Below are 19,284 nucleotides of genomic sequence, written 5' to 3' on the forward strand. Positions count from 1 at the left end.
GATGCGGGCTCAATTCCATCTCGAACTGTCACTCCCCCGGACTCACGGCGTAAACTACAACCCCCTGCATTCAATGCGCACACTCCCAGAAGTGACATTTGCAATAATTTCCCTCAATTTACAAAGAGATAAACACAAATTAACGGGCTGGTAGCGCACAAGCGAATAATCTGCACACGCATCGATTTGTACTTCTTGCTTAAATATGAAAAATAACACCACCAGCACCAGGCGGCAAGAACCGTTAAGCGCTGACAGGCGGCGTCCCTTAAAAAACAGGCCGGACGCAGAACTGCGTAACAGCCCACGGGTAAAATCTGATTGGTCTCACCGAGAGAGAAGGCGGGTCTTGCTCAAGAGGATTGGCATTCGAATCATCCAATCGGTGAGACGGTAGCTGGGGTTGGGATAAATGGATTGGCCAGCGCGCGGGCGCGTGCCGTGTGCAGATGGTTTCGCCCTTTTCCTCGGACGGCCGTGTGCAAACCGCGTGAGGCGTTCAGAAGGAAAGAGCGAGAAGGAACGAAACTCGGAGCGAGCGAGAGCGGCCGGACGGTGAGTGGAAGCCGCAGCGGCTGCAGTACCGAGACTGTGAGTAAAAGCGCTGCGCATGGCGGAGAAAGGCCTTACGCCGACTTCCCCTCCTCCAAAGAGCTCAAGCGTGGTCGCGGGTTTGTGAGGGTTAAACGCTAAAGAAGTGCTGAGGTAAACAAGTGAATTTCTGACGGCGCATTGCGGCCTGTGCGTCAGGCTGTGGGGTCGAGCCTTCCTCCTCTTTCCTCCCCCTCTCCACCCACCTCCGCCGCTCACCTAAAGCATCGACCTAATGACTATTATAACGAGTCTTCGGCACCACCCTTCCCCCCCCCCCCCCAACAGAGAGGGTGTTTAAACCAAACGCGGTGCCTCTGGAGGATTGTACGGCTAGGCCCAAATGCGCGTAGTGGCGTGGTTTGTGTCAGGTTACCTGGCCTGCCATGGCTGCCCATATTACCGTCGGTTTGAGACTGGCTGGTATACCTGCCTCTTGGATCCGTTATATTTGAGTCTTACACGAGGGAGGGAGAAGGGGACGAGTCCAGCTGCTTCCCATGACGGCTTTTGGCGCCGCCACGCTTGAGAAACCGCCGAGTTTAACTACGGTCAGACTGGCCGGTGCGATAGGGACCGTATTCAGCCTTGCTGAGTTTACTAATTCCTAGGCGACTATGTGATAATTAGAAGTAATGTGAGCAAATTTATCCCGAAATGTGAGGCTCGAGATGGTACTAAGACCCCGCCCCTCGAAGCCCGAAACGTGAATGAACTGGGCTTTGGCGGGAAAGAATAAAATTAAAATATCCCGCGTGGATGATTTGCTGGGAGGTATCTCTACCCGAAGCCTCCTGTTTAGGACACTTTTACCAGTAGTGTTTAAAAACACGATATTCTTACTTATTTTACGAAATGAGAATTCTACTTGATTTCAAATTATGTGCAAGCTTCCCTCCCAAAAACCTTGAAGGAACAACGAATTGTATTACACTTGATTGAATTCATTTTTACATATGAAGAATATTTGCCATTCATTTGCTCTAATTTGGGTGGAAAGTAGAGGGGCAATGTGAGACCCTGAATAATGTCCAACATTGTATTTAGAAGCCTGTAATAATTTCCAAATATTGGGCCAATATTTGGATTAGTATTGGGTACCATGCTGTACCCTGCAGTGTTCTGCACAGAAGGAGGCCATTTGACCCATCGAGCCCATGCTGGCTCTTTGTGAGAGCAATCCAGTTAGTTGACTGACTTTTAACTTTTTTTAAAGCAAATTGGGTTATAAGGATACTCAGTTTTGGGTAACTACTTACTTCAATCCAGGGAAAACACTATCCATATATAATCAGCAATTACAACAACAAAGGCCATTTTGTTCTCAACTGGGCTAGATACTAAGTCACATTTACCTGCTCTTTCCCTCCAAATTATATATTGTCTCTGCCTCAATTGTCACTAGTAGTCCACATCACCAATAGTCACTAGTTCTTCTAACTTCCCACTCTTATAAGAACATCAGAAATAGGAGCAGGAGTAGGCCATACAGCCCCTCGAGCCTGCTCCGCCATTCAATAAGATCATGGCTGATCTTCGATCTCAACTCCACTTTCCCACCCGATCCCCATATCCCTTGATTCCCTTAAAGTCCAAAAATCTATCGATCTCAGTCTTGAATATACTCAATGACTGAGCATCCACAGCTCTCTGAAGTAGAGAATTTCAAAGATTCACAACCCTCTGAGTGAAGAAATTCCTTCTCATCTCAGTCCTAAATGGCCGACCCCTTATCCTGAGACAATGCCCCCTAGTTCTAGACCCTCCAGCCAGGGGAAACAATCTCTCGGCATCTACCCTGTCAAGCGTTGTTTAGTCTGGAAAAGGGTTGGAAATGATGTATCTCAAGGGTCAGTGCTGGGTCCACTTTTGCTCTCAGTAATGAAGATGATTTGGATTTGAGTGTAAGGAATACGATATCAAAATTTGCTGATGGCACAAAAGTAGGAGGTTTGGTGCTCAGTGAGGAGACTTCATGAAGACACAGATTAATAGCAAAATAAATGGTCAGGTAACACATACAATTTAATATGGATAAGTATGAAGTAATGCACTTTGGGAGAAAAAGCAATGAATGGGAGTATACACTTATTGGAAGACACTGAAGAATGTGGATGAACAGAGCCATGGGGTTAAAATACTTAATTCCATAATTCTCCTAGTGATCATCCTTAGTTTGTATACATTCTTACTGACCAGTAGAAACAAACTTATTCAATCTCAATTTTGGAAACTTTTATTAGACCCCTGTCTTAACCCCTATTCTAGTGGGAAAAGCCCTAAATTTTCTGCACCTACCTTCATAACAAAAAACACTTATCGTCATAACAAACTTCTAATTTTGGACATCCTTCTATTAAATGTTCACTACCCTTTTCGTGGCTATAATGTCCTTCCTAAAATGAGGTGCACCAAATTGCATGCAATGTTCCAGCTGGCCTAACTTGTCTTGGATAAACACAGCATCACGTCCTAGCTTTCGTAATGTCCCTTTATATAAAACACAGAACCACAGTTGCCTTTTTATGACCTTTTCTACTTGCATCTCCATCTTTCAAAACATCTGTATTCTGCATCCATGGATTGCTCTGTTTCTCCACTCTTAGTTTTGCTATTTAGGGTAGACTTCCTTTAACTTTTTTTCCAAAATGTACTACTTCACATTTTTCTGCCTTAATCTGGAACTATCACCTTTCTGTTTACTCTAGTACCTGCAATCTCCTACATTCTTTCTCAGTTTGCCTGGTCCTCTAACTTGGTACTTTATTATTCCTGTTGTGCCTATGTCCAAAATCATTTATATAAATTAAAAACAAGATACATCCAGTACAGATCTCTGGGGGCCCTGCTAATCCCAAAAATGTCAATTTGTTGTATACTTTGCTTTTTGTCCCTAGCAATCCTTCAATCTATGCAGTTACATTCACTGTAATGTTAAATACCATTTTAATAAGTACAACATTATTTTTTGGTTACATTCAAAGGCTATTTTTGAAGTAAAAGAAATGTCCATGGCTGGATATCTGAATAATTTCAATAATTGCATATTGATTTTAGTTTTGTGTCTGACTGATCAATTTGGTTGGATGGCATTAAAATAAAATCCTTCAGACCATTTTGGGTAAATAAGATCTCTTTTTAAAAAGATACAAGTTTGCTCAAGTTTTTTGTTACAAATGGAAAGATTTGATTTGTAACGAATAATAGTTAAGGTTGTTCAATGTTGATTTTATAGTTGGTTGTGCAAAACCAGTTTCTTGTAGAATCTTAATTGAGAAGAAAAAGGTAACTAAAAAGCTAATATGTTTCCTTATGTAACTTAACAGTAGGATTTGGTTATGTTATACAAGGAAACATTTCAGTAAACAGTAGGATTTGGTTTAATTTTGTTTAATTACTGAATTTAGATGACATTTCAAATATCAGCAACAACAATTTGCATTTATATAGTGCCTTTAACATAGTAAAACATGCCTAGGTGCTTTAGGAGTGTTATCAAACAAAAATTTGACACTGGGCCACATTAGATGTTAGGGCAGGTCACCAAAATTTTGATCAGAGGTAAGGTTTAGGGAGGGAATTCCAGAGTTTGGAGCCTAGACAGCTGAAGGCATGGCTGCCAATGGTGGGACGAACAAAATCAGGGATGCACACGAGGCTAGAATTATTAAATTCTTTCTATATATCTATATCAAAGATGGTTTATTTAAAAACTTGGCATTGCTGTGAAAATAAAATTGAGTTTATATGCCAATGCAGCCAAGTGTGAGCTCCACCATTACGGTTGATTCTCTGGTTTTAAACTTCAGAAAAATTGTTCTCATTGTGATGTATAGAACTGTATCGATTTTGAAATCAAGTCTCTTAATCTGAGACTTGTCTTATAACGGAGTGATTAGTTTCTAGGAGCAACGCATGCTGTTCTTGCACTTGCATTCAAAAAGACTTGCCTCTAAACACCTATCCATAATGTTCAGGAAATAAAACTGGCGATCCAGCCTAATTTTGAGTCCTTCTCCCTCCCTGAGGCGAAGGAAAGGTAAGTCCTGCCACCAGTTAGGTTTTGTTTCTGCTGTTGTGATCTATTGACATTAGCCAGGCAGCTGGACAGTATTTTCAGCAAGCACGAGGCAATCAAGAGGTATTTAATTTTCATAACTTTTCTATGTCCTACTTTTCCTAAATTAACATTCAATTTGACCTCTTCTACAAATTCTGCTTCAAATTTCTCATACTTTGTACTTAACAAATCGCATATGAAATATACAGCTGGTACTATAAGTTCACTTTTTGTCGTAAGTTTCTCATTCTGAGTCTTGTAATGGAACATTCTTTTTAACTTTGCTTTCTGGTCATGTGTAAGGATCACATTTTTCTTTCACTGAGTGTTCCTGGTCCAGTTCCCACACATTTTAAACTCCAATGTGATGTAGGGTTATACTGTATAACTCAACAACTGTAATGATGGCAGTAAAGAAAAAGTGCTAAAAAGATACACAAATAGGAATATTGTACATGTGGGATAGTGTTACTTTGTAAAATAATGTTGAACGGCAATGACATTTGTAAAACCATGTGGTTTGTGCAAGGGCATGGATTTCAAAACTCCAATGTGCAGTGGCCTTGTAACATGTTTTCATCTGGTATTCTCTAATTGAATTGGAGTTGAGATACTTGGAACTTTTTCTTCCTTCGAAGAACTGTCAGAATTTTTTTTTAAATTGAGATCCAAATCCAACCTCAGCAGTCTTTTTTAAAGCATTTTGCCCTCGGGCTAACTTAAATATTTTTGTGGATAGGAGTATCTGCATTCTTGATGCATTTAAATAATCTGTGTAAATTTAATAAAGACATGGAGTTATATGTGGTGGCAAACCTTGGCGATGTGACTGCCTCCTTGCACCCTAATTTTCTTCTCCTTAGGCCATTGGTGCTAAGGGCAGTTGCAGCTAGGGCTGCCAACCCTCCAGGATTGTCCTGGAGTCTCCAGGAATTAAATGTTAATCTCTGGACACTGCAAGAAACCCAGAAGAAAAATCAGACATTTTTTTAAAATGGCTTTGTTTTAATTTTCTTTGAGCACTTTCATTTATTTAGTTATACAAATACTGCAGATGGAGGTGGCTGTTTGATTGGGCAGGATGGCTGGAGGCCTGAAGTCGTGCAGTGAAATCTCCAGTCAAACCAAAATTGGCAACCCTAGTTGCAGCACCCTAACTGATGCTGTGACAGCAGCTGACTGTATAGATTAGAAATTAAACTTGGGACATTCTGATCTGTGTGGTTTAGTTCTACATTTAAGCCCAGAGCAGCAGGATTGATTCCAATTGCAGTGAATGAGCCATGAGGAAGAATTAGAAAAGCTTACAGAATGCAGAGGTTAGAGAAGTCTATTTAGAAGTCAGTTAAGAGGATCTCGTTGAAATATGTAAAATGTCATGGTATGATTAACAAACAGTTAAAGCTAGGAAATAAACTAAAGAACACATGAAAATTAGTAAACCACACCACTCAACATATTGAAGAACTTTCCCTCAGCATGATAAATGTTCTGAATAATATGCCAGATAGGGTAAAAAGTTATTCGAAGTACATTTTGATTCTATGATGGGAGGATTAGTGTGCTAGAGAGATGAGCTTGAATGGTCCAAATGACCTTTTCTCATCCATAACTTATGAGCTGCACCTTTTTTATTGTAAAAATTCAATTGTCAATTAAAAATGGAGGACATTAAACAATGAGCATATTACATCAGTATTTAGTGTACCACTGCAGTAACTCTTAATTCTTCCACGCAAGATTATTTGTTCATTCAGCCTTTTGCTAGTGCCAAGTTTACTCATAAGCAAAGCTCCTTCTGCCTTTGACATGTGAAAATGGTTCTGAGATAAGAGCTATGTTGCAACCATGTCAGACTTTGCATTACTGGCTTTAAATTTAAATGAAGAGCTGGCCTTTAAAGCTGGTGTTAAGCCCATGAAATTGTTTTCTTCAAAATTACTTACTTCTAAAGTGAGTGATGGAAGGAGAAAAAAGGTGACTTTTTTTTAAAGTTAATGATTGGACAAGATAAGATTGGGTTGAAAAAATAAGTAGAATTAAAGCTTGAAGTAGAAGTAGTGCAGAGAATGGGGGACAGGGCAAATAGGATTAGTGTTCAAATATTTTAAAACTAAAATTATATTGGTGCTTATTTTAACAGTTTACGGTAAGCATTCCAGTGATAAAGCCACTCAATTTAATTATTTTACTGTAATATTAGTTGCTATATAAGTAATATAAATATAAAATAGTCTCTAATAAATTCAATAGGGAATTAAGGAGAAGTTCCTATACCCAGTTGGGACAAATGGCCTGTTAGAACATAAGAAATAGGAGCAGGCCATAAGGCCCCTTGAGCCTGCTCTGCCGTTCAATCAGATCATGGTTGAGGTTGAAGATCAACTCCACTTTCCCACTTGATCCCCATATCCCTTGATCTATCGATCTCAGTCTTGAATATGCTCAACGACTTAGCGTCCACAGCTCTCTAGGGTAGAGAATTCCAAATATTCGCACTGAAGAAATTCCTCCTCATCTCAGTCCTAAATGTCCAACCCCCTTATCCTGATACTATGCCCCCTAGTTCTAGAGTCTCCAGTCAGGGGAAACATCCTCTCCGTATCTACCCTGTCAAGCTCTCTTAGAATCCTACGTTTCAATGAGATCACCTCTCATTTTTCTAAACTCCAGAGGGTATAGGCCCATTTGACTCAATCTTTCTTCATAGGACAACCCTTATCCCAGGAATCAATCTAGTGAACCTTCGTTGCACTGCCTCTAAGGCAAGTATATCCCTTGGGTAAGGAGACCAAAACTGCACACAGTACTCCAGGTGTGGTCTCACTAAAGCCCTATACAATTGCAGCAAGACTTTCTTACTCTTATACCCCAACCCACTTGCAATAAAGGCCAACATACCATTTGCCTTCCTAATTGCTTGCTATACCTGCATGTTAACTTTGTGTTTCGTATATAAGTATACCTAAATCCCTCTGAACACCAACGTTTAATAGTTTCTCACCATTTTAGAAAATGGAACGTTTTTCTATTTTTCCTACCGAAGTGAATAACCTCACATTTCCTCATGTTATACTCCATCTGCCACCTTGCCCACTCACTTAACCTGTCAACATCCCTTTGCAGACTCTTGGCGTCCTCCTCATAGCTTATTTTCCCACCTAGCTTTGTATCGTCAGCAAACTTAGATACATTACACTCTTCCCTTCATCTAAGTCATTAATATAGATCATAAATAGCTGAGGCCCTGCGGTACCCCATTAGTTACAACCTGACAACCTGAAAATGACCTGTTTATTCCTACTTTGTTTTCTGTGTTAACCAATCCTCAATCCATGCTAACATATTACTCCTAATCTTGTGTAACAATCTCTTATGTGGCACTTTATCGAATGCCTTTTGAAAATCCAAATATACTACATCCACTGGTTTCCCCCTTATCTACCCTGTTACACCCTCAAAAAAAACTTTCATAGATTTGTCAAACATGATTTCCCTTTCATAAAACTAATCATGATGATTTACCAAGTGCCCTGTTACTGTGTCCTTAATAATACATTCTAGAATTTTGCCTACTACTGATGTCGGGCTACATGGCCTATAGTTCCCTGTTTTCTCTCTCCCTCCATTCTTGAATAGCAGGGTTACACTTGCTACCTTCCAATCCATGGGGACCGCTCTAGAATCTGGGTAATTCTGGAAGATCAAAACCGATGCATCCATTATCTCTGCAGCCACGTCTTTTAAAACCCTAGGATGTCGGCCATTGGGTCCATGGGATTTGTTGGCTTTTAGTCCCATTAATTTTTCTAAAACTTTTTCTTTGCTAATCTTAATTGCTTTAAGTTCCTCCCTCTCATTAGACCCTTGCTTCCCCACTATTTCCAGTATGTTTTTTGTGTCATCTACTGTGAAGACATATAAAATCATTGTTTAACGTCTCTGCCATTTCCTTACTCCCCATTTATAATTTCTCCTTTCTCTAAGGGCCCTACGTTTACTTTTGCTAATCCCTTCCTTTTCATATACATGTAGAAGCTCTTAGTCTGTTTTTATGTTTCTTGCTAGCTTACTCTCATTCAATTTTCTCCCTCTATCAATCTCTGTTATCCGTTGCTAATTTCTAAAACCTTCCCAATCCTCAGGCTTGCTATTTTTTGGTAACATTGTATGCCACTTTTTTTAATCTAATACTACCCTTAACTTCTCTAGTTAGCCACGGTGGATCACTTTTCCTATGGAGTTTTTATTAAGTGTATGTATATTTGTTGGGAATTATGAATTATTTCTTTAAATGTTTGCCATTGCTTATCTACCTTCATGTCTTTTAATCTAATTTCCCAATCTACCGTAGCCAATTCGTCCCTCATACTTACATAATTGGCCACCTTTAAATTTAAAGACCCTAGTTTTGAATTTAACTACATCACTCTCAAACTCTTATGAAATTCATCATATTATGATCACTCTTCCCCAGAGTATCCCTTATAATAAGATTACTAATTAATCCTGTCTCGTTACACAGTACTAGATGTAAAATAGCTTGTTCCCTAGTTGGTTCCTTGACATTGTTCTAGAAAATTGTCCAGGATGCATTCCATGAACTCGTCCTCAAAACTATTTTTGCCAATTTGGTTTGCCCAATCTATATGAAGATTAAAGTTCCCCATGATTAATGTATTACCCTTGTTACGTGCTCCTCTAATTTTCTGATTTATACTCTGTCCAACACTATAACTAATGTTAAGGGGCCTGAAATCTACTCCCACCATTGTTTTATGCTCCTTGTTATTTCTTAGCTCCACCCATACTGATTCTGCATCCTGACTTTCTGAGCTAAGATCCTTTCTCACTACTGTCTTTATCTCATCCTTTATTATCAGGGCTACCCCCCCACCCCTTTCCACTTTGCCTATCTTTTCTAAAAGTCAAATACCCTGGAATAATTAGTACCCAACCTTGATCACCTTGCAACCACGTCTCAGTAATGGCTACTGGATCAAACCAGTTTATCTCTGTCCTATTAGTTCATCTATGTTGTTATGACTATTTCATGCACTCAGATACAGCACCTCCTTAATTTGTACTTTTTTCCCCTGATGTGACCGTAGTCACTAATGCCCTATTACCTTTGTTAAACACTCTGTCCCTTCCTGACACACACTGCTTGTTTTTACCCAAATTGCTACTCTGCTCTAGAGCTTTGACTTTACTTTAGACTATTAAAATTACACTTACCTGAACCCTCTTTATTCCCCCCTGCCTCTTAGTTTAAAGCCCTATATACCGCCCTAGTTATTTGATTCGCCAGGACACTGGTCCCAGTCCGGTTTAAGTGGAGCCTGTCCCATCGGATCAGCTCCCTCCTTCCCAAGTACCTGTGCTCCATGAATTGAAACTCCTGTTTCCCACACCACTCTTTCAGCCATGCATTTAACCATCTAATTTGTTTGTACCTATGCCAATTTGTGTGTGGCTCAGGTAGTAATCCAGAGATTATTACCTATTTTAAATGAACTAGAGAAAATAAGTATTTCTGAATATCATTGAGGATATGGTAGACATTCTTTATAGTTTTGCCCTTTTTTCCCCCTCCTCTCCTGATGGCAATGTATATTGCTGGGGTACAGTCCCAATAGCCAACTGGTACACCAGCCAAGTGGTCACCCTTATGAGCTGAGGCTTTCTGGCCATGAGCAATATCAAAGCTAAGCCATATTCTAATGTCACTTAGTAATAAAGATGACTTGCATTTATATAACTCTTTTCATGACCTCTAGGTGGCAGTTGGGAGCAGCATCTGGAATTACTTTTTTTACATCAACTCCCCCCCCCCCCCCCCAAGATCACTTAGGCTGACTGTAATATGACCCTACCCTGAGCTAAGCTGAAATTGTTCAGCTCAGCACAGAACATGAGCGTACTTAGACACACATTGCAGGAGGTAGATGTTTATGGATGCAATAATATGGATGACAGGACATTGGAAGTGTTAACGCAAAGCATTGTGCAATAGTCTTCTGGAATCCAATGGCTAGAACAGTGCAATGCTGTAGTAAATGGAATATTTTTTTGACAAGTACTTTGTATATACTATGTATATAGATTGTGTGTGTTTTTGTGTCACGGTTACAGATTTCTTTTGCTCTATTAAGCCAGTTTTCCATATTCCTAAAACAGCAACAAATCACAATTGAACAGGTAGGGACTATATCAACCAACAATAAAAACACTGATTATGAATTTCAAAGAATAATGCATTAAATGGGCAGTCAGCAACAGCTACCCCTTTTTTTAAAAAAGGGAAATCAATCAAATCACTGCAAATATTTTTGAAGATCTTTTCATTGCTGTCTTGGGCTCTCTAAATTGACTTTCTATTGGAAACGAGTAACATAATTATGCAATCTTTAAAAATACTGAATTTAAAATAAGACTCAACTTGTGCAGTAATATTTTCTGTTTTTGAAATGCCTGTAACCATGCTTTAGGTTGGAGGCCTAGCCTGTGTGAGATGCCGCAGCTTGGATTTCATGAGGGTTCTCAAAACTATCACACTCAACTGAACAGAATCACCAAGTTCTAGGCTACAGATCCTAGCATGCCCTTATGTCTGCATCATATACAATTTTTAAAAGATTTATTTAAAGATTAACAGCAAGACAGGCTTTTCACATAACGTGTCAGGACTTGCTGGTTGTAGTGCACTTCTGTGTATCAGTGTAAATGAAAATTTCCAAGAAAGCTTTTTTTTAGAAGCAATAGATTTTATTTTGTGTGTATGTAAAGAATCACAAATAGCATGAACTCTTCAAACTTTTTTTAAGTGATTTTAAAAAAAATTATAAGTGGTATGTGTATCTCTATCTAGCTATCTAATCTGCAAATGTGGTCAGCAAGTACAGTGAGCTGAATACAGATCAGCAAACTGGTGAGTGATGAAAAGTTCTGGCAGGTTTGTTTTGTATTCTAGATGGTTAAAACACATGCCTTTTTATTTTTTATATATATATATATTTTAAGTATCTTAGGAATATTTTCTTCTCCTTTCAGACAATATCGTTCACCATGAGCAACAACGAGTGCTTTAAATGTGGGCGTACTGGGCATTGGGCTCGTGAGTGTCCAAATGCAGGTGGACGTGGTCGGATTCGAGGTCGTGGCAGAGGAAGCTTCACTGCTGCAAGAGGTAACCTAAGAATCTGCTTTTTAATCTTAGCCCAGGAACTTGTGGCAAAAATCTTGTGCCTACTGCATTAGAAGATCAAAATAGGTATAAATATGGCTCCTGAGTTCCTGACAGCTCATATTGCATTTCCAGGAGTTCCAGAATTTTTGATTAAAATTCCAAATTGGCTAGTCCATAATCACACTCCAACTTTAAATCTAGCCCTGGTACTGTTACTGTAATTGAATCATCGCTGTCTTTTTTTTTGAAGAGTGGAAAGGTTGAGTCTTAAATAGCAATAGCCTGCTTATTTTAGACAAATTATTTGATATTGGATCTGATGGCTCTGATGTGACTTAACAGTGCTTTAAAGAGTGCATGTGATATTTTTACAGCCCTTGGATGCTTCTACCATTTCTAGAGCAATAACTTTGATTAGAATTTGAAGTTGAATCTCTGTTTTGTGTTTGGGTGGCATGTGTTGAGATCATAATATAGTTGAGTATTCTGATGAGTTTGTAAGCAGTTGTAAGGAATCTTACAACACCAGGTTATAGTCCAACAAATTTATTTTAAAATCACAAGCTTTCAGAGATTATCCCCTTGTCAGGTGAAGCAGTGAGAGGGAAGCTGAGCTGGGATTGTAAACATCACAACCCCAAGGTTATTGGGCTGTAACTGGTCTGTAATTCATCTGTATATAATATGATTGATATTTTTATATCTGCCAGTGGTTATGGGATGGTGAATAGCATATATCTGAACATGACTGTTGGCTTGCTCAATTGTGGGAATAAGGAAGCAACAGGTCCCTCTGCTTGGTTGATTAATCTGATCTTGTGGCTGATAATTCCTTGTATGTGAGGCTATTTTTTAATCCCTAACCAGTTACCCAATCCTAAATCTTAAAGATTCTACTCCCTGCCCAAGCCCATCAAGAGTACAAAGCTGCTTGTAGTGACGGCATGTTAGATGATCCTTTTATAAATGTGGTTTCTCAACTCAATGAAGCTGTAACATGGCTGGCTTTTGTCAAATTCTGTGGTAACTTGGCATCACAAGGATAGAGGCTGTGCTATTTATGAAGAAACCATCAAAAATTGAAATGATATCCTGGTCCAGAGCTTATCTGAAGCCAGCACTAATCCAAGTGGAGTTTGACCATTCTAGATTTAAATAGATACTTTAAAAATATATATATAATACATAGAAATTTGTGTTTTAAAAATATAAATGTTTTGTCAAGATTTAGGATGCTCAGGTTGAGAATGGAATGCTTTTTCATATTGGAAATCAAAGTTCAGCATATCCAAGTTAGGTAGAACTGCAGGTGTAAAGGAAAGTTCCTTACACTATGCTGCAGTTTCAGAGAATCTTATAATCAGCATGGATTGTCTCAATTTACACAATAACAGTCCTAATAGTCTTTGAGTGAAATTGTAGCTTGTGGTAGTTTTGAAGGCCATGTCCACCAGAAACTGGATTGAGATTGCCCAAATTTGTTTTATGTTGGATGCTTACAACTAACAAACAAAAAACAAACACTTCCCCACTTGCCTAGGCTAGATTTAGGCTCAGGTATCCAAGATAAATGGATAGTGTCACATCAGGGTTCCCCATCCATAATAGCAGTCATAACAACTAGAGGTTTACCCCTTTACATGACATTAAGGTCCCAAAATGCAGGAAAATATTACCCTGATGCTGGAAAATAACATGGAGATTGTATTTTTAAAAATCTTAATACCTTTCATAAAGCTGCAGAATGCTGCAGTATTTCAAATTCTTTCCAGTATTAACTTTTTTGGACTGTCTACATTTTTCTTCCAATATTTGTTTTCAATACTTGGAATCTTGCAAACTACATAAGTAGAATTGTAGAGGAATTCAAGCTGAGATAAATATCTGTGCTGCACATTGCAGTGTCATCATGCAGTGGTATGTTTTTGTTACTTGCAGAACTCTATTTTAAATTGATGCTCTTTGATTTCCAGATATCTGCTATCGCTGTGGTGAATCAGGCCATCTTGCAAAGGATTGTGAGCTCCAGGAAGATGGTAAATATGTAAACATTTTTGTTGGAGGTGGGGCAAAGTAACTTGTTGCAAACAAAAATAATTTTTATACTGTCACATTTCAGCCTGCTACAACTGTGGTAAGGGTGGTCATATTGCCAAAGACTGTAAGGAGCCAAAGAAGGAGCGGGAACAGTGCTGCTACAACTGTGGCAGACCTGGACATCTGGCTCGTGACTGTGATCATGCTGATGAGCAGAAATGTTATTCTTGTGGAGAATTTGGGCACATTCAGAAGGACTGCACTAAAGTCAAGTGCTATAGGTATGGAGCAACTGACCAGCATTTTTTGTGAATTTTATTCCTGGATGTTGTGCTGTAGATTCAGTTGCTAATCATTTCTATCTAGTTATAGATGCCAATTGGTTTTGGAAAATAAGCAATATTTCACTTGGTCTGATTTATTAGTCTAAAATGTCTGCTGGAAGAATAACGTTACAACATAGCACACAAGCCAAGCATGCACTGGACATTCATGGAGCTGCATATAATCCATTGTGTTTGAATACTTTGTTCATACTTCCTTTTCAGTTAACCAAAATCACCATGCAGCTGTCCATTTATTCTTCATGGTTAACTATATAAACATTACTGCAGTAATTTTTTCCTCCATCTATGGGAACCTCTTTAGGAAAGCATTTGGACATCTCAGCAATTCAGTTAAGTTGGGCAGCTGAATTTTTGTAACATGGGCAATACAAGAGACTTTCTTTCTTGCTAGTTTTTTCCCCTCCCTCTAATGCCAATGTTGACTCTGCACTTGGCTAAAGTTTCACGTGCCTTCCTGTGTTTTGCCCATATGGTCATTCAATTACGTGAACCCTTCAACAGTGAGGCTATTCAAAAACAAGGCATTGCCGCGAAGTCCAACATCTACACAAGTGCACTTAGGTTACTGGGTAGTAATTGAGAGCAAGAATATTGGTCATTGTCCCCTCCCTCCATCCCCATTCATTGACTGGATTGCGGAGGCTAATGCCATTGCTTATACTGCTGCCCAGCTGAGGGTGTACACCACAGACCAGGTAGTAACCTGGGTACTTTTGGTCTATATGACTCAGCCACTCACTTGCCAAGCCATCAGAGCCTGACATGAGCCCTTTTAAGCAAGCTTGAATAAGAATTATGCCACAAAAAAAATCTTTGACATTAAAAATGTTAGCCATTCCAACACTAGGAGGTTTGAGTCAGCAGTGTAACTCATCTGCCAGAACTTGCTGCATTAAACCAGTGTAAAGGAAGCATCAGCTAGTCACCATTCATTTCATTTCAAAATTTTCAACAGGAATGGAGGCTGCAGCAACTTGCTGTGGGGATTTGGGTGCATCTGACAAGCCAAAGAAAATGAGATTGGGGACTAATAAAATTCTGTAATATCGATTGATGAGTAATGGGTATTTGCTATACCAGTACATTACAGGGCCACTTCTAATGCATTAAAAAAATATTAAATGGACAAGTAACTGAAATGAGATCTGTTTAACTTCAAATTTTATCATATATGGTCAAGTTTCTGAGATTTGAGTGCTACATAACCATTGGTTGTTAGCGTGTGAACCGTATACATAATACATCCTGTATCAAGCCTGGAAAGAAAAGGAGATAATCAGCTTTGGCTCCGCTCTTGTCATGTGTTTACCGTGGGTAAATTTTTAGGTGTTCCATGTATCTAATATATTAAAAATCTTGCGACTGCACACACTTTCTGTCTACAGAACATAATTTCCTGTTGTCAACTTTGTCTCATGTTTGTCATTTTCCCATTAGAAATTCCTGTCAACATTTGGAATGAAAACTGCTTATATAAACTGGTCAAACTGTAATTACACTTCCATGCCAGTAGTGGTGCTGTTAACACTTCAGTTTTGTGTCCCAGCTCCTTGGCTTGTACTAGAGAAATTCCTATGCTCCGCGCTATTTTTCTGCTTCCCAAATTGCTATGTATTGCTATTTACGTATAAATGTATTAAAATAAAAGTTATATTTAAAAAAAAAAGGACTGAATGTAGAATTTTAAAATGGGAACTGAATTACATCTACACACCCTGGTTTCACCTGAAGATTGCACTTGGTTTTGACTCCGTGCACGCTGGGGGAGGGTGGTCGTGTATTATTGTGATTGTGTTAACATTCGTAAGGTTTGAAATGACATTGATTAAACTGGGTTAGGTTATGTACATCAAACAATACAAAACCAACATTTGAGAGGTTTAAACTGAGATTCAAGTAATTGTTTACGATTACTATGCATATTGTGGTTTAATTACAGTGATAATTATTTTTTTGAAAGCTGCTGACACCAAGTAAGGGAGCATAAATATAAGGTAGTCACTAACAGATCAAAGAATTTAGAAGTTTTTATTCTACACAAGTGAGAATGTGGAACTCGCTGCCACATTTGATAACATTTAAGGGGAGGCTTGGCACATGCATGAGGGAGAAGGGACTTTCAGGATACGGAGGCAGGGTGGGAAGAGGTAATTAGAGTGGAGGAGGCTCGTGTAGAGTATAAATACTGGCGCAGACCAGTTGGGGTTCTGTGCTGCAGGTTCCATGTAATCACGGTGATCTACCCAAGTATTCTCCTTTCTCTGCCGCACCCATCAAAAGATCTGCACCATTTCCCTGGCACAGAACAAGCAGCTTTCTCCCAATTCCGTTCGACAGATTTGTCTGTTTCCTTTACAGGAATTCCATGGCATTGCCACGATAAGGAGATTGACTTAGAGGAAAGAATCATTACCAATAACCCATACCCAACTATTTCATTGTACAGTGGATTGAACTATTTAATTTTTAACAAACTTCTAAATATTGACTTTCCTATTGTCTTATTTTATTGAAATTTGAGGCTTTTAATTTATTTTGAGATTGTTAATTCAATTGGAAGCAAATTTCTACCACCCTGGGCAAGGTATAATTGGGCTTGCTTGGATCCATCATTGACAAAGCTGGTGAATCTTGTACAGTCTTTAGTTGTATGAAACACATAATGCTATCAATTAAAATCCAAACTACCTATTTATCTGTAAAATGAATTTTTTTTAAAAAGTAATTCTTGCAGTTGACATTGCCAATTTAATCACTGATCCTGTTCGGACTCTGCCCTATAGATTTAAAATAATCCTTAAAACTGCCACTAATTATGTTTTTCCGAGGTGACGTAGCAGAAGATACTGGTGTTGCGTAAATTTGTGGATTATTAGGTAGAGGTGGGGAGGAGGAGAAAGTTGAGGAAAGAGTCAATGATTGAATACTGTTCCCACTTATCCTGGACAGCTGCCTACATTGGGTAAATGGCCCTAACCATTTGCCATTACCATTGGCGTCAGTTACAACAGTGGTGCTTAAACCATGTTAAGGGCGCCGACTATTTTCAAGCTCAAGCAGCTGTTCGTACCTTAAGTGTGATTACTTGTCATTAAGTCCTTTCAAACAGCCCCAAGTGACACAGCCTGCTGAAATTCAAGCTGCAGTTACAGTTCATGCTGCAGTGGTGAAACTGACCAGACCGCTGCGTACTTCAGCCCTGTTCAGCTCTCCATAGCTGAATAAGGCGAAAAGCTTCCACCTCGCATAGCTTGTCTAGTCAGGAACATTTTCCACAGATATAGTTATAAGAAATATTCATAGAAGTGCAGAAATCCTTTTCAGATCACCAGCAGCAAATTCCGACTGGGAGTGGGAGAAAAGTGAAGAAACTGCCTGTAAGGGGCCACTTCCTGACCGCCACATTGGAGGATCGCCTCAGAGAGGGGGTGGAGATCTGAACTCAAATCCCAGAGCTAAGAGTGCTTAAACAACAGTTATGTTTTAATTTCTGAATTTAAGCTGACATTGATCTTTCCTGAAACACCGGCCACTGTGTAGTGGGCAAATTGCGTTGACACCAACACGCCTGCTATAAGCAGTGGACTAATCAGGGTTCTGGATGGATCGAGCTTGGTGCTTTTTCTCATGCTGGATTCAAGTGTTGCATACTTGTGTATTAACCTAAAATCTCATAGGTTTGTAGCTCAGTATGCATATTGAAACTTTAAATGTGTGAAATTGTCTTGTTTAAATTACAGGTGTGGTGAAACTGGTCATGTCGCCATCAATTGCAGCAAGGCCAGTGAAGTGAACTGCTACCGCTGTGGTGAAGCTGGACATCTTGCACGGGAATGCACGATCGAGGCTACAGCTTAAATCTTACATTGTCGCCCCTCCTTTTCTGATTGATGGTTGTATTATTTCCTCTGAATCCTCTTCACTGGCCAACGGTTGGCAGATAGAGGCTAGTCCCAGGCCAGTGAGCTTTACTCAAAAAATGTAAAAGGAGGAAAGGGGTGGAAATCGACTTTCTGCATTTAACTACAAATGTTTATGTTTAGTTTGGTAGAGGTGTTATGTATAATGCTTTGTAAAAGAACCCCCTTTCCATGCCACTGGTGTATAGGGATTAATGAATGGGAAGAGATGAGTCAGATCAGTGACCCTTTCTGGGTTCTGGAAGTGATTCTGTGTGAGAGGAAACCAAACCTGGAAGTGTCTGATAACTTCCGCATGTGCTTTCTTGAAATGTTGGCCTTGAATTGTTTGTTCTTGGGAGCAGTTCATCACATAAACCAACATCTGTATCGGGGCCCTACCTACAGTAAACAGCAAAGTGGGAGTAAACAGAAAACAAGAAACAAAGAGCAAGCCTGTCCACAGCTGAAAAAAGTACAGGTTGTTTTTTAAAGAAGCATCATAGGAGTAACCAGCTTACAGTAGCTGAAACCAGAGTCAGTGTCGGAGATACAGATGTTCAAGCAGAGGTTTGAATAAATTTTTGAATGTAGTTTAGGAACTATTATACCCATTATGAAATACCACAACAGAAACACATAGCAAACAGGATTGGAACTACACAGCAGTTGAATGTGTTTTCACAGAAATCAAGATGTTATTTTTGTATAATACAATTAGACTACTGTAAAGAATCATTTGCTTGAAATCAGTTTTTTTAAGACAGAAGGTAAAAGCAACTGAAGTCTTAGAACTATAGAAATGTAATTTTAAACTATCAATAAAGCTGGAGGAGGAAGGGGAAAGCTTGTCTGAGTGATCTTTAATTTCAAAGTTGTTGGATAGCAGTGCATCTTGTAATTTCCATGCTGTGATTTGCTTCTCATTTTGGTGAAAGAAGGTACAAAACTGTTTTGAGATTTTCACGAGCACATACACTGTACTTCTGCCTAAATCAAAAATATGTCAATGCTGATTGAAATGGGAACTGGTTAAATGACATTAGACCGAAATGCACACTTGGTTCAGATCAGTTTTTGCTGGCTAAAACATCAGGTTCCACATGTACGATGAAACACTCAGTTCTACCTCGCCATCATCTCTCTTGACCCCTTTGCTGT

General features: G+C 39.2%; 1 protein-coding gene across 2 annotated transcripts; it reads left to right on the plus strand.

Annotated features, from left to right (window-relative positions):
- Window positions 1-457: 457 nt before the first annotated feature.
- On the plus strand, window positions 458-18,969 carry cnbpb (CCHC-type zinc finger, nucleic acid binding protein b). Of its 2 annotated transcripts, none has more exons than XM_067998677.1 (5): window positions 458-591; window positions 11,705-11,840; window positions 13,814-13,876; window positions 13,960-14,158; window positions 17,965-18,969. In XM_067998677.1, the coding sequence occupies exons 2-5, from the start codon at window positions 11,720-11,722 to the stop codon at window positions 18,080-18,082; spliced, it is 501 nt and encodes a 166-aa protein (XP_067854778.1). In that variant the 5' UTR covers window positions 458-591; window positions 11,705-11,719; the 3' UTR covers window positions 18,083-18,969. The 2 variants fall into 2 exon arrangements, with proteins under 2 accessions (XP_067854778.1, XP_067854777.1); XM_067998676.1 differs by having other exon boundaries at window positions 472-555.
- The last annotated feature ends 315 nt before the right edge of the window (window positions 18,970-19,284 follow it).

This window comes from Heptranchias perlo, chromosome 17 (assembly GCF_035084215.1).
Source record: "Heptranchias perlo isolate sHepPer1 chromosome 17, sHepPer1.hap1, whole genome shotgun sequence".
Taxonomy (NCBI): domain Eukaryota; kingdom Metazoa; phylum Chordata; class Chondrichthyes; order Hexanchiformes; family Hexanchidae; genus Heptranchias; species Heptranchias perlo.

What these genes read in the sequence shown, in the direction of transcription:
- cnbpb (XM_067998677.1), top strand. Translation starts at nt 11,720, where the DNA reads ATGAGCAACAACGAGTGCTTTAAATGTGGGCGTACTGGGCATTGGGCT. An exon ending in AAGCTTCACTGCTGCAAGAG is followed by an intron (nt 11,841 to 13,813) that starts GTAACCTAAGAA and finishes TTTGATTTCCAG; the next exon opens with ATATCTGCTATCGCTGTGGT. An exon ending in ACTAAAGTCAAGTGCTATAG is followed by an intron (nt 14,159 to 17,964) that starts GTATGGAGCAAC and finishes TTTAAATTACAG; the next exon opens with GTGTGGTGAAACTGGTCATG.